The following is a 14,504-nucleotide window of genomic DNA, read 5'->3' on the forward strand; positions in this document are numbered from 1 at the left end:
AAATTTTTTATTTTCAATGGGGCTGTACTTATTTATGCTGTGCTTGGTGTATGTAGAAGTATAACTAAAATAACATGCATAAATCAACTTGATGTTGGTTAACAGCTGTGTGAACACATCATCACGGTCAGTAAAACGCTTCTGTAATGGCAGACTTCAGCTGAAGCAACCCTTTGAATAGCGGTGCCGGTGTCTGTTGTGTTATAGGCCCCAAGGGTTTGCCAGGGTCCAGCTGGGGGGCCGTATGTTTGGTGGGCTCTGGCCAGCTGTAGGAGGACATCTTGAGCTCATGTGGGTCACGAGGGTGTGGGGCTTCAAAATAAAGTGGTGGAAAGAAGCCTCACTTTCCCTCTCATGAATACTAATGCTGGGCCACCTGCTGGTCAACACCCCCTACATCAGCTACGGCTAATCATACTCTGGGCTAATCTAGTTTATAAGGTGCTACAGTTGTAATTTTGCTACGGTCTGATGCAAGTGCAGGAATTCATAATTAGGCCCAGTAATCTCAGTAACCCAATCACGCTGAGAAAAAAAGGGAAGATGATTGGCTGGCGTGTGCCTCGGGATAAGGTATCTGTAAAGAACACTGCCGGGGCAATATAACATATTGATATTTGTTGAGAGTGGCAGCACAATATTGCAAAATCTCATCATTTTGGTGACTGGGTGATGGATGTCTATAGGTGCAAAATTGACTTTTCTGTTATGACCAGCACTACCCCAGCAGTAATGGAAAAAAGATTGAGCCGACGCTATGAGGATCTTCAGCTGCCGGAGCCTCTAGAAATTAGATTTACATATATTCTACTATACATTTTATATTTAACGCAGGATTCCCACAAATCAGACAATCAAAGGTGCATTCGAGAGTTCTTTAGTTAGTGTTAATATAAAGGAGCTGTGTAGAATTCAAAAACCCTTGTTATTAGTGGCCATTAAGTGAACTGCAGCCACCAAACTATTGCTCGTGCTCACTTTTGCACAAGCAGCATAAAACTCTATTTAATTCAGGCCTTTATATACTTCAGACAAAGTTCTTTCTTGTTCTCTGATCTAAAGTAGGTGGTATTGTGGCTCAGTGGTTAGCACTCTAAGCAAGAAGGTTGCTGGTTTGAGTCCCGGCTGGGCCAGTTGGCGTTTCTGTGTGGAGTTTGCATGCTCACATGCGTTTCCTCTGGTTTCCCCCACAGTCCAAAGACATGCGCTATAGGTGAATTGGAAAAACTAAATTGGCTGTAGTGTATGTGTGTGAGTGTGCGGGTGTTTCCCAGTACTGGGTTGCAGGTGGAGGGGCATCCGCTGCCAAAAACGTTTGTTGGATTAGTCAGCAGTTCATTCAGCTGTGGCGACCTGTGATAAATCAGGGACTAATGAGTGTATGTGATCACATCTAATCGTAAGATTCTACCAATCTTACCTTGTGTAAAATCTGATGTCCTCATCTGAGCTGTCAAACCGTTCCAATCCAAAATCACGCTAAACGTGTAGTTCTTGTAGCTATTTTTACATTAAAAAGTTCTATTTTAGCACATGCCAGGTATAATGATTAAGGCTCAAGTATGCTACAGTAATCATGATCCATCGTAACATCCATACGGGCCTCTCACTCCTCTCCCGCACTGGACCACGATGCTTTAACTAAATTAATCATTCCAGGTAAAAGCTTTAAGTTTCATTGAACTGCACGGAAGATGTTCAAAGCTGAATACAGCACTGTACAATGTATACCTTCTGCTGTCTTTGAAATCAATAAATTCTTTTTTTTTTCTGAACATTTCCTCCTAACTTCAAAACAATGGCCGACGAACCGGAGCCAGCCCAATTACGTCAAGGCGGAACTACGTCACCAGTCTGCATGCAAGTAGCGTATTTGGTATGATTGCATTCATGTCAGAAATGAACCGTACCCCAAACCACCATTTTCAACCACACTCGAATAAGGTTGCCAGGTGCCCACCTGAGTTTGAAGACAGCATTCGCACTAGATTAATTTACCGAAATCTGATGTCAAACAAAGGGTGTGAAAGTACCCTTAGTTGCAGTGATGAAGTTCCTGTTTCTTCTTACAGCTGTGCATAGATTAATAGTTCTCCCAAAAAATGTTGAAAGAGAAAATCGGCCTAAATTATGAAGCAAAAAAAGGCTATGGTGCATGGCAAAGCTTTCCCACCAGACGCAGAAAGCTATGCACTATGAAACCCATTCATTTCAAGGGTGATTTATTTGCAAGGCTGCGCACGCTCTGTGGTCAAATTTTAAAATAGCTCAATATTCCCTTCTGTTGATATACAGCTCCTGCCCATACATATGAACCTCACATGGTCACCAGAAAGGCAAAGTCTGCTCAAATAACAGGACTTTTTTATGTAGTATATTTGTTTCTGCTGCTTGCATTACCGCTACTGTGCTGTTATGGCAAGGCTGGTAAAAAGAAGCCTCTCAACTGTCAATAAAATGTGATTTTTTTTTTTCATTAGGGTGTGCTTTTTACGATTGAGTTAAATTAAAAAAAAAAAAAACTTACATCATTATTTATTCAATTTGTTTCGGGTTTTCAACCAATTCAAAATGTTTAATTTCAGTCCTGACGTTTCATTTTGGTGCATCCCTAATATCTATCAACACTGTTAGACCCTTTGCATCTAAATGAATCTGTTAGAGGGTAACAGTCGTTTGGCTCAACTAGTAGCAGTAATAAAATTCCAGACAACTTTATTTTTGTACCAAGATGTGAACAATTTTTACTAGTTGGGATTCTCATAATTACAGTATTGCAGCTTTTGTTAATGTAGTATTTCGAGTCTAGACTATGTGAGTCTACTTTGAATCAGTCCCTTTTCTTAGCATGACACATTGGCATTACAGTCCATCTCCTTCACTTCACATCACAGAATGAAAGAGGCTTTCAGAAGGGAGTAAATGTCACATCCTCCTGATATTCCTGGCAAAAACATCCCGAGTTCTTCAGATAAAAATCTGTCTACAGGGCTTCACAGATGACATAAGACGTCTGGGTTACAAAATGTTCTTGATGACAGTCAAAAGCAATACTTATCAAAGTTCATACGCAGCTCATTTAAGACACCAGTGTTGAGAATCAGGGACGGAAGCTGCTCCGCCTCTATTGATGAGGATTAGGATTGAGTTTAAACGCAAATTCTGAAATTTACACCTGTTCTAGTGACTTTTGAAAAAGCGGTTTATATGATAAACGAAAAAAAAAGCTTCACTTTGAAGGTTCTCAAATCTTCTTGGTTGTGAATGCCATACGGTCTTCTGGTTATACAGGTATGTATTTATGTATTCAATTTATGTATTCATATATACCTGCAAAATAAAAGTTTTGCAAACAAAACAAAGTATTGAGCGAAAAATAAATAAATGTAAATCTCCTAAAATTGCAAAGTGAAAATTAATTTGAGAAATTACAATGAATTTCGCAAACAAAAACTGCATAGAAAAAAAAATTGAGAAATAAGAACGAAATTTGCAAACAAAGAAAGAACTGCAAATAAAAATCAAGCAGTGCAAAAACAATGCCGTTTTGCTGATTTGATAAGGGAGCGGAGTAAAGGGAACTTAAAAGCCCAGTAGGTCCATGCTTGCTGTAAATGCCTTGACTCCACCCCCTTGTCAAATCTGGGCCACAAAGTGAACCATGCAGAAACGTGAAGCGCAAAGTGAAAACAGCTTCACAAACTCAACGATCAACTAGAAAGCTAATCAAAAACGAGCATTGCAATTGACTGGACGAGTTTTGTAAAGGTATAAAAAATGTTTTGCATATACATAGCTTTATAATTAATTAAAGAAAGTAAATTTTATTTGCTGTTCTTTTGTTTACAAATTATTTTCGCTGCAATTTTTGGAGATTTATTATGCCATTTATTTTTTTCTTTTTTGCTCTATACTCTAATTTATTTGGCAAGTATAAATGGCCCTAGATTAACTCCTTACATATTCACTATTTGTCTTAACTGGTATATCAAAATAGTCATTTTTCCATCATTTAATTTTTGTTGATAGACAGGGAAATGTTACGTGAAACATCACAGGTCATGTCATTTAAACACTGAGTGATCAATCAGAAAGGTTAACCTGAACTGTCCTGTCTATTTAGAACTTAAATAAAAATGAGTGACTTTGTGCACGCTCTTCAAACTAAATTCTTAATGTGCTAATTTGTAATGACCAGACTGCAGCACATTTATTTCCCATAACTTTATGGCCATGTATCACTGCTTCAGCATTGGGCTGCACAACAGATCACTTTAGCACCAAATATCCCCATGTGTGAATCTGCAGAAGTCACAATTGCAAGATGTGCAATGCAGAGTAAGGATAGCAGTTGACCAGTCGTTTCATTTTAACCATAATAAAATGAAAGCTTATCAAATGCTCGTGTTTAAATCATTTTAAGTTTAAGCATTTGGGCAAAATAAATATGTTTGCAATTTTAACATTTGCATTTGATCACTTAAACATTTAATATGCAGCTTTGTTAATTTTGATTTTATATATGCATGTGTATACTGTTAGACTCCCTCATTTGTATATTTGGGCAACACTTGTTTATATTTTATGCAGATGCACTCCCATACAAAATAAATCGCAATCAATCTAAAATTAATAGGTTATGTTGTGAAATACTGCAATATAACCCAGAGAAAATCTAGATATTGCAATGCAAGTTGCATACACAACTAACTAAAAATATAGAATTTTAAATATGTAGGAACACTTCTAAAATAAAAACATTAAACCTATTAAAAATAGCTTGAAAATCGTCCTCAAAATAAACAGCAAATACAATTTGTTTACAAGAATTTCCAGAAGTACTTAAAGGAAGTTCACCCAAATCTGAAACTTCTTTCCTTTACTCTGCATGACTGTGAACAAAAAACAAAACCAGCGATCTTCATCAAGCTATACTTTCCACAGGACCATGGGAATCCATCCTTCTTCCCAGAGACAAGACACACCCATGCTTCAAAATAGTACATAGAGTTTATTTTGTTCTCTCAACAGTGGAGTTGTTAAAATATGTTGTCATTCTTGATGAAGTGCAACAGTAGAAGGCAAACAGGATTCTTTACATGCTAGATAGTCACTCACACACAACCATGATTTGACTTGGCAACAATTCCAAATAAAACCATACTTGCACTTGACCTGAAAGCGGGTGCTAGCAATACACAGGATTGCCCAAGCAGTAAAAACACGTTCCTTTAAGAAACAGGGAGAGAACGCTAAAACCAAATGCTAGGTTTCTCCTTTCCCCAATTCAAGTAGTTTTGTTTTTCTACAACAAATTCAAGTTCAATCTCAGAAATAAAAAGGAAGAGTCCAGATAAAGAAGAATCGCACTCCCGGGTCCTGGAGTGAGGGATGGAGACAGGGAACAGGGAAGCCATCTTGTGTTAACCAGGGTGACTTGCATCAGCAGTGAATGACGTGGGAGCTGCATCACTGACGTGGTCCTGTGTAGCGGCCCTCGCTGGGTCCTGTGCCTCGACCGGCTCCAAAACTGGGTTTCTGAGCCATGCCTCCACGGGTAGGCGGCCCCCTTGACCCTCCTATCCGGTCACGTGGTCCCCCGGGGCCTCTGGGCCGGATGTCTCGTCGGTCACCTTCACGGGCTGAGCGGGTCTTCTTTTCCTCTACGTTCAGCCGGACATCTCCTCGCAGTTTAATGGGCTGCGACAATGGAAAAAAAAAAGGTCATTCTGATGATCCAACATCAGTCAAAACATCCCATAGCACACAACATTGGGGGATATGCACATGGACTACATTTACAGTTATCCAGTCCAATTGCTCCAGGTGAACTAACACACCATTACAAAAACATTTTTAAAAAGTTTAAGACCTAATTTACAAAAAAAATCTTTGATCTTTACTGCCTGATTGATACACTATATAAAAGCTGGTTTCAGATCAGACAAGCACCACTGCATTAAATCACATTTTACCATTTATTTTTTTACTGTATTTTCAATGTAGCTTCTGCACTTGCCTGCTGCTACTGAATCAAGCGGCAACCTCCCGCTCTCCCTCAAAGCGAACACAGACGTTACTGAAACTGCAATTCATCGAAATTCTGCTAGTCTTGTTAAAATGGCTTTATAGCAGAAAAAAAAGATGTTTACAGCCGGGTACAAAAAACTATTTTGGTTCATATAGCTAATATTACCCTTCATAACTGTGAGGGGGGGTGAATTTTTTACAACATCTGTTTTGTTTATATTAAGTCTGCATAATTAAGGGTGTGGTCACTTGAGTGATAGCCAAGTCTCGCTGATCGCCAACTCGTCACCTCAGCTGATTACCCACTTAACTCTGCTATATACCGCATTGTCATTTATTTGGCTTTACAAAGTCAATTGCCTTTTTAAATTATTTCCCACAATATCAGATAATATGGCATGCTGTGTGCACTTGTGTTCACAAACTGTTCAAGTGGCCTTCAATTCCTAGGTGAGTGAAATTATACATCACATCTATAAAACGTATGTTTTAGATAATTTTTCATTTCTATTTTTCTTTAGAGCTTGAATGCATGCCAGAATGACATAGATTAGCTGTAGGCTCCAGAACAGTCATCTGAAATGCTGTCATGCAGTATTATGCATGGATTTCATAAATGGCCTTGTTTGTACAGTCTATGTACCGAGTAAGCTTGCGTTTAAACTTTTTTTTGTTAGGCGCTTTATGCATGTACAACTAAATAAACACTTAAGTCTATTTAACGGATTGTATTTTAATTACTTTACAATACTAATGCTGTAAAAGAAACTTTATAAAAACTGAAAATGGTCACAAAACTATCACCGGAAGCTTACTGTTGGCTGAAAAACACTAGCTGTGCATATAGCTCTTCGAACATCACACGTACCCGATTGTTGAGGATCTTCTGCACGGGCTCAGAATCATCAAATACCACAAATCCAAAGTTAGGCAGCTTCCCGCCACTGTTGATTCTCAGCTCAAGGACAGTTCCGTACTCTGTGTGAGACGTTAGGTTAGATTTAATTACAATTTCAAAGCAAGCCTAATAGTAAAAAATAAAATAAATAAATAAAAAAGCCTCACTTACGTTCAAAGAATTCCTTGAGCTCATTCTTATCCACATCATGAGGTACATTTCCAACAAAGAGCTGGTGACTGTCGGGATATCGGACTGTTCGTCGCACCTCTGACTCCCCGCTCTCACCCTCTCGTACCACTAGAAACAGATAAATCGATTTCATTTGATCAGTGTCATTTTAGGTTGAAGGTTAACCAGCAATGATGAACACTTCTCATTAAGCGAGGTTCAGGAAGGGTTAATTACTTTCAGCAAAGCCAATGAAATCTAGAAACTGCAAAAGTTAACAGATCAAATCTTTTTAATGAAAAAAGAAAGAAAAAAAAAAGCCTCAAAATGTGCTTCCATACTCAGTTCATTAGAATTTTGCACACCTCCGGGCCTTGGTGTTCTGTGAGCTGGAGAGGGTCCTGGTCTTTGGTCACGTGGTCTCTGATCTCTCTGGGGTCTCTGTGCTGTGGTCTGCGTTTCTGTTTTCACCTCCACACGTGGCTATGGACCACAAAAACGCAATTAGCCACTCATGATAAAACTGGATAGGAAGTTTATTTGTGAAAAAATGCAATCTACAGCAGGTTAAAAAAGGCAACGTTTACAAAAGCTTAAATATTTTATTTAAAATATTTATTTTAAAAAATTATTTTAGTACCTTTAACTGTAGGCAGTCTTACATCAAAAAAAAAAAATTGTGATGAGCATTTACCTGTGCTGATGGGACTCTGACAACATGTGGAGGGACTCCTGTGGCTGGGACCACTCCTCCAGGTGGAAGATTCTTGCTAGTGACTGAAGCCCATGAAGATGGCTGAAAACAAGAAGCATCTGACTTTACAGGTGACCTTTCTTGTCCTTTCTGCAATGACTGTACAGGTCATGTTGACAAGAGGGACCTAAAAGACAGTGATTAATGAGGGTGGTCTTACCCGGTTGTCCTCTGGCATGGTGGGTGCGGTGTCAGCAGGTGTGGGCGATGGGGGAGATCTCTGAGTCTTTTCCTCAACATGAACCTCAGGCTGGCTGATGGGCTCTGCTTTCAGCTCCACAGCTGCTGGCTCCGGCTCCACCTCCACTTCTGGTTCAGGCTGGGGCTCTGGGGTTACAGACACCTCTTCCTGGGGCACCTCAGGCTCTACACTGTAATTGCACAAATGTGTATTAAGACACAACTCAGCAAATCTTTACCGGTTTTTCAAATGTGCATCATACTTAAGAGAGGGTTCCCACTCTAAACTAAAATGCCAAGTTCCCTGATTAAAAAGCTGATATCCATTACTTATAATGAATAGAAAAAGATGCAGCTGTTGTTTCCCTGCAGATTTTAGGGATTAGGTAATAACTGAATTTAATGCTAAATAAATGACGGATATTTTAGAGTAGCTTGCTTTGAAGCTCTATAAGAGCTGCAGCAGATATCATCTAGCCAGCAAGGACATGGTTTAAATACATTCTGCATAGTTTTATATTAAATTGCATTAGATCTGCATATATAAAGCACTTATCCACTGTGTGAAAGTTGACAAAGCACAACAGTGCGTGACATATGACATTAAAGAAACACATACAGCCAAAGCTTATTGGAAGGCCATCTTTGTACTGAATGCTCCATTTTAATATAGTGCTGTAATAATAATATAATCCTGTTGTTGATAAAATTAAATGCTATTTATTTTGACCTTCTAGAATATTTCATTTATAAAACATGTAGTACGCTTTATATGATAAAAGGTAGTGTCATCATCTCATTGTTCTAATTATATAAAACAGACTAATAGTGGAGGTACAATTTTATGAAAAAGAGGTTTAAATGTGTACCTTTTTACAGCAAAACAAGAAATTAATCAACCATTGATGCATATTATTAGAAAGTTTTCTGCCAATCAAAGTCATTAACTCTTTAATTAGAATTGGCATCATCACTGATTTTCACCCTCTGGAATACACCTTTTAAAACTCCGATATTCCAGAAAGGCTTTGAACACCTTGAAGACCTTGTAAAGTCTAGTATTCCAATAGAAACATTTAAACCTGCAGTAACTTGGGCTTACTAAGGTTAATGACAAAACTTGAGTGTATTTTGTTTTGACTTGACACACCTGCATGATTTGTACCCTGCCTTTCGAATGGTTGCCAAACTGAACGATTAAATGAGCTGCAAAACTCAATACAAATTACCATGGTGTCTGTTCGTAATACCCAGAAGACTCCTCTTGGACCACCTCAGGTGAGTGCACTCGCTCCAGCTCCTCCACATCCTCCTCAGATTCTGTGAACAACAGGAGATGAATGAACTCATCTGCTCACAGCGAGAGCAATTGGGAGACAGATTACTCCAAATATGCTAGAAATACCACAATATATCAGCGGTTTACCCTCAGGAGGTTCTGAGTCAGAGTCCCCAAACACTTCATCCTGGTACCGGAAGATATCATTGTGTACGTAGAACTTGTTTGCAACAGTTCCCTAAAAGATCAAAACAATAATAAGAATAAAAAAACTAAAAAATAGTAAGAAAAAAAGCTATGTGCCTCATTTAGTAAGCAACCCCTAATGACTTGCACAAGTAATAAAAAAAAATAAAAAATAAAAAAACAGCTAATTCTTTTCAGGGCTTCAAATAACTAGAAAATCTTAATTGAACAAATGCACTGAATACCACAGCTCAATGTAAAAAAAAAATTGCTTATTTGAAGGACTGAAGATATTCTACAGAATTAGGGAGGACACAAACTAGACCTTATAGCAAGCAAATTTAAGCCAAACATTTCAAAATACAAGTACACAATCACTGACCCCATTCACCTGTGCATATTAGTATTTAATGAACAATTCTCTGTAAAAAATGTATAAATACAAAAGAATATTATTTTAGAATAGTTTGCAGTTTCAAACCAATAGCTTCCCATACGGAATCAAAGGACTGCTGACTGTTTGGTCAAGACATCTTAAATCATTGCCCTTGAATCAGCATGTGCTGAAAATTAGATATGGAGGTGTTATATTAAGACACTTTCTAGAATCACTGGATGATACTCTTCATAAAAATAAAACCACTCTATCAATCTGGAAGGTTTAGTGGTCAATTAGTGGTACACTATCTTGAAATATTGCAGTCAGTTCATATGCTTGATCTTTATATTTAAAATGTAATAAAAGGATATGAGTATGTACATTAACGAACACGCATTAAATGCAAATTATCCGTTAAGTAAAAAGGAAATGGTCAAATTAAATAAATCAAAGTCATGACCATTAATATCACTAGTTGAGTATTCTCAAAGCATGTTAATCTTTACAAAAAAACTTGTAACTGGTCAACTCTATCGATGATGCACAATAATTAAAGCAAAACACTAAGCCCTAACGTCTATATTTCTCAATCATTTTGTTTTATTCTGACATACATTACAATCCTAAAATATACAAATGTATATAAAAATTATGAGTTTAACTAAATCTGAACACTACTTTTATTAAAGGGTAAGTTCATTGAAATGAAAACTCATTTATGTCCTCTTCAGCCATGTCAAGTCCCCAGTGCATGTTTATTGCATGCAAAACAATGCTTGCGTGTAGCACTGCTGACTTTACTCATCTCCATATCATAAAACACATATCTCCTTATTAAACATGCACCCTGACTAACTAACAAAGTAAAAAAAAAAAAAAACATTGGTAAATGTCATGTTTACAGTTTTATTTAGCACACGTGTTCTTGTAGCTTCATATATTTACAGTCGAACCAGTGAAGTCATATGTAATGCTTTTGGTTTCTTTTCTGAAATTTGAAAATCTCACAACTCTTGGTTTTTAAAGACGGTCTGAAAGCTCTCAGAACTCAATCTAAAGCATCTTAAATTGTGTTTTGAAGATGAATGAAAGTCCAATGGGATTGGAACGAATTAATCATTTTTATTTTTGGTTGAACTAATCCTTTAAATCAGGGGTCTCAAACTCGCGGCCCGCGGGCCATTTGCGGCCCTCAGTGCAATATTTTGTGGCCCGCGCCGACCGCTGTACACTGACAGAATCAGCGGAGCGGGGAGAGAGAGCTGTGACGTCAGTGTAGGAGGGAACTCGCGCCGGCCAGAACCAAGGTAAGCTGTTCCCGCCCCTGCCTGCCACTTAGCTACCTATCTGCATCCTGCCACCTACCTAGCTATAGCCTGCATCTTATATATATTATAGGTAGATACAGACTGGTACAAACTGATGTGACTGGAGTGGGGTGGGGGTGTTTTATTTATACATATATACGCCTTTTTTTTAGGTGAGGGAATGGAAGTTTTGAGTGAGTTCCCGCAAGCCATACTGAGGGTCTCAACTGCTTCCGCTCTAAAGCCAAATGTGGTTCAGATTTGTGAGAAGCACTGTCAAGTCTCTGGCAGCAAGGAGTAGGCAAAAGATGCCATGTTCAGAAGAACTGTTCATAATCTTCACTCAATGTTCTATTAATGTTCAGGACACTTCATGTTCAGAAGAAATAATTAAAACTTAATAATGACATTTGAGGACTTTTTTTTTTGTAAAATCCCTTATGCGGCCCAGCCTCACCCAGACTTTGCCTCCTGCGGCCCCCAGGTAAATTGAGTTTGAGACCCCTGCTTTAAATATTACAATGATTCCTATTATGCCAGTTGGCATATTCACTTCCATTTTACTGATCCATGAACATCTGCCAATGCAGATAAGTACAATAAATCTATGATAGCATGAAAACTATTTTTCAAATACACAATAGTTTAATTCACCTCAGGACATGCTAGCAATTTTATCAGATAACACATTTATGAAGGAATGTTCGTACCTCAGGTGCCAAAACAAATGTCTGCATGAACTTCCTCATGGGCTGCATGTTATTGGACAACTCCCCCAAAACTTGAACCACCACTCCCTCGTTCAGGGTGGCATGAGCATCGACATGTCTGATCTTAGTGTGACAGTCACGGAAGCTTAGAGCCATCACCTTCTTATGGATTTCCTGTTCACATGAGAGAAGAATAAAAAATGATTTACAGCACCGAATTACATAAGAGCAGCTACCATATCTCACATTTTCACATAACATTTATTCAATATGTACTTTACATGAAGTGTAAAATAGAGAATTGCGAGATATAAAGGGTGTAAAAATCTTTAAATTAAACATTTTGCATCTTTAATTCAAAATGGAGAGGTTTATTGGTGAAGCAAACCCCAAAACTTTAAGTGCGTCAGTGATAAACAAATATGATTGGTTGTTGGATTAATAGTTTCAATTCCTGCAGATTCATCTAAACCATGTAAGAGTTAGATTCTGATTTAATTCACAAAATGGAAATATTTTTGTGCACATATGGATTATTTTTTATTAAAATTTGCTCTTGATTGAAACTTGATTTGGATTTTTTTTCTCCCTGGTGTCAAAGAGGAACTCCATGATGACCACTTTACATGGTAGAGCATGCACATTCAAGACCAAGGGTACACCCACAATCATGCTTCACTCAGGATGAGGAAGTCACTGCAGCACTGCACAGCATTTGCTAAAAAAATGGTTAAAAGGTGGTCTTATTGGTTTGTAAAGGGAAGTTGGGCTTATTCAGGCGTAGATGATTAAATCCTCTCTCATGCAAGCTTGTAAATGCTTAAACTGAACTCTCTGTTGTTTATAGACTGGCACAAAATAGCTTATGGAAATAAAGGTTTTTAAAGACTGTCTTCAAATTAATTATTTGAAAAATCTTTTAGAAGTAATGTGAAATGTATCTTAAAAAAAGCAAAAATGTGGGGGTTTTTTTTACCCAAGACGCACAAAACTTATTCCAGAAAACCTCTAAAACAATGTTAGGTTCGGTTATAATAGTCTAAAAGGGGCAACTTAATTCACAACAACTGTAATATAATACTCACAGACTGTCCATATACTGCTTCTGCTGGTTTTCCATTGTTGTCCAGTCCACCATGTACATATGAGGAGTTCTTGCCATAAAACCTTAAGACAACAGCAAAGTTTAGCTTTACTGCAATATAAACTACCAAAAAAAGGAATGTTATACGTTAACAAAGGGCAAGTCACCTGTGCAGGTAGTCAGGAGCCTGGTTCAGCAGGGTGTAATACTGTCGGACAAACTCTCGCCCGACAAGCTGGGCACTTGGCTTCTCCATCACCATTTCTTTGGTCAACTGGTTTCAACTAAAACAAAAATGACTTATTATAAAAAAAGCACCTCCACTGTTTCTTCACCCTTATGTGGTTCCAAAGACACATGGTTGCTTCTTGAGGACCACAAAAGGAACTGCCCTGCGACATCTCCTTATGCGTCCTTCAGAGGAAAGCTAACGTTATCTGGATTTGAAAATCCTGATAGAGGCAACTCCCATTCCTGACGGAACTCATTTGAATATCAACCGCTATAAACGATATTTGATGAAGGAAATCGGGACAGGCCGCTTGTTGAAACCGAAACAAATCCCTTTGTTAAGCTCATGAAGACGTAACGTTAGACGCAATGAGGACGTTTAACAACAGCGTCTATACATTTCCGTCGCGCCCTAAAAGAACAGCAGTTCAATTAGATGTTTTAACTCCTAGTGAAGGGTGGGAAATTATTCCTATTGGAAAACTGTTTCAATCTGATGAATTCATTGTAAGGTTGAGCCAAGTAGGCCTGGACAACAGCGACGCGTTGCCATCTTGAGCCCCGTACCTAAGAGATAATCAATATTTCTTTCGTTTTCGAAAGGTTAACGAAAACTACTTGATCAAGGTCACAATTTAATCCACGTCCTAGAATTCTTCATTCGCCATTCATGAATCAGGCACGTGCCCAGTAACGTTACCGCGCTGACTTCAATTAATGTTACACGATCGTAATATATATCGAATGACAACACAATACGCAGAAATTTTGTTAAACTGATCTTAAACATCAGAAGAAGCGTAACACACCCTAACGACACCGTGAACGTGTGCTCCCTCTTTGTCGGAAATGTCGGCTGGTGGTCAAGCAAATGCAGCTAAAGCTAATCCTCACAGCGTCGACTAACAAAAAGACCCAGCCAGCGACCTAAGGCGGATTTGACCTTTTAATCGTCTGAAATAATCATAGCATTCATAATATGAAATATTTTTTATACAAAAACTACCGGAACTATACCTCTATATTAGATTAATCACATACTTTAAGCACATGGCTATTAGCTGCGCAGGAGCTAACAGAAAGCAGTACGCAACGCACAAGAACAAAAAAGATGTAGTGAAAAATAAACTGTAGAACATATTTAACTTAAAAAGCTAAAGTGAACTTACCGAAAGGGAATCAGTAATGTGTTTTTGGGAAGAGTTTGACGTGATTTAGGTGAAGCACCTCCTGCGCCGGTAGCTGTGAAGCTTTTAGCTGAGACACTGGCAGCAGCGCGTGTGGCGAATTGCCGG

At 38.3% G+C, this 14,504-nt stretch overlaps 1 protein-coding gene across 3 annotated transcripts; it reads right to left on the bottom strand.

Moving 5' to 3' along the window:
• Positions 1–4,991: 4,991 nt before the first annotated feature.
• Positions 4,992–14,494, bottom strand: g3bp1 (GTPase activating protein (SH3 domain) binding protein 1). 3 transcript variants are annotated; one of them, XM_087280210.1, is made up of 12 exons: positions 14,379–14,494; positions 13,146–13,262; positions 12,980–13,061; positions 11,895–12,068; positions 9,460–9,550; positions 9,263–9,353; positions 8,014–8,224; positions 7,794–7,895; positions 7,441–7,582; positions 7,100–7,228; positions 6,899–7,008; positions 4,992–5,700 (listed from the first exon to the last, which is right to left on the bottom strand). In XM_087280210.1, exons 2-12 carry the CDS (start codon positions 13,238–13,240, stop codon positions 5,470–5,472), a joined length of 1,458 nt encoding a protein of 485 aa, XP_087136336.1. In that variant the 5' UTR covers positions 13,241–13,262; positions 14,379–14,494; the 3' UTR covers positions 4,992–5,469.
• Positions 14,495–14,504: the final 10 nt, after the last annotated feature.

This window comes from Danio rerio, chromosome 14 (genome assembly GCF_052040795.2).
Source record: "Danio rerio strain M-AB ecotype USA chromosome 14, GRCz13ab, whole genome shotgun sequence".
Classification (NCBI taxonomy): domain Eukaryota; kingdom Metazoa; phylum Chordata; class Actinopteri; order Cypriniformes; family Danionidae; genus Danio; species Danio rerio.

Excerpts from the sequence above, each read along its gene's own strand:
- g3bp1 (XM_087280210.1), bottom strand. The coding sequence starts at position 13,240 with ATGGTGATGGAGAAGCCAAGTGCCCAGCTTGTCGGGCGAGAGTTTGTC. Across the intron at positions 7,583-7,793 it reads TCAGAGTCCCATCAGCACAG|CCACGTGTGGAGGTGAAAAC; the intron begins GTAAATGCTCAT and ends TGTGGTCCATAG. Across the intron at positions 7,229-7,440 it reads GCAAAATTCTAATGAACTGA|TGGTACGAGAGGGTGAGAGC; the intron begins GTATGGAAGCAC and ends ATCTGTTTCTAG.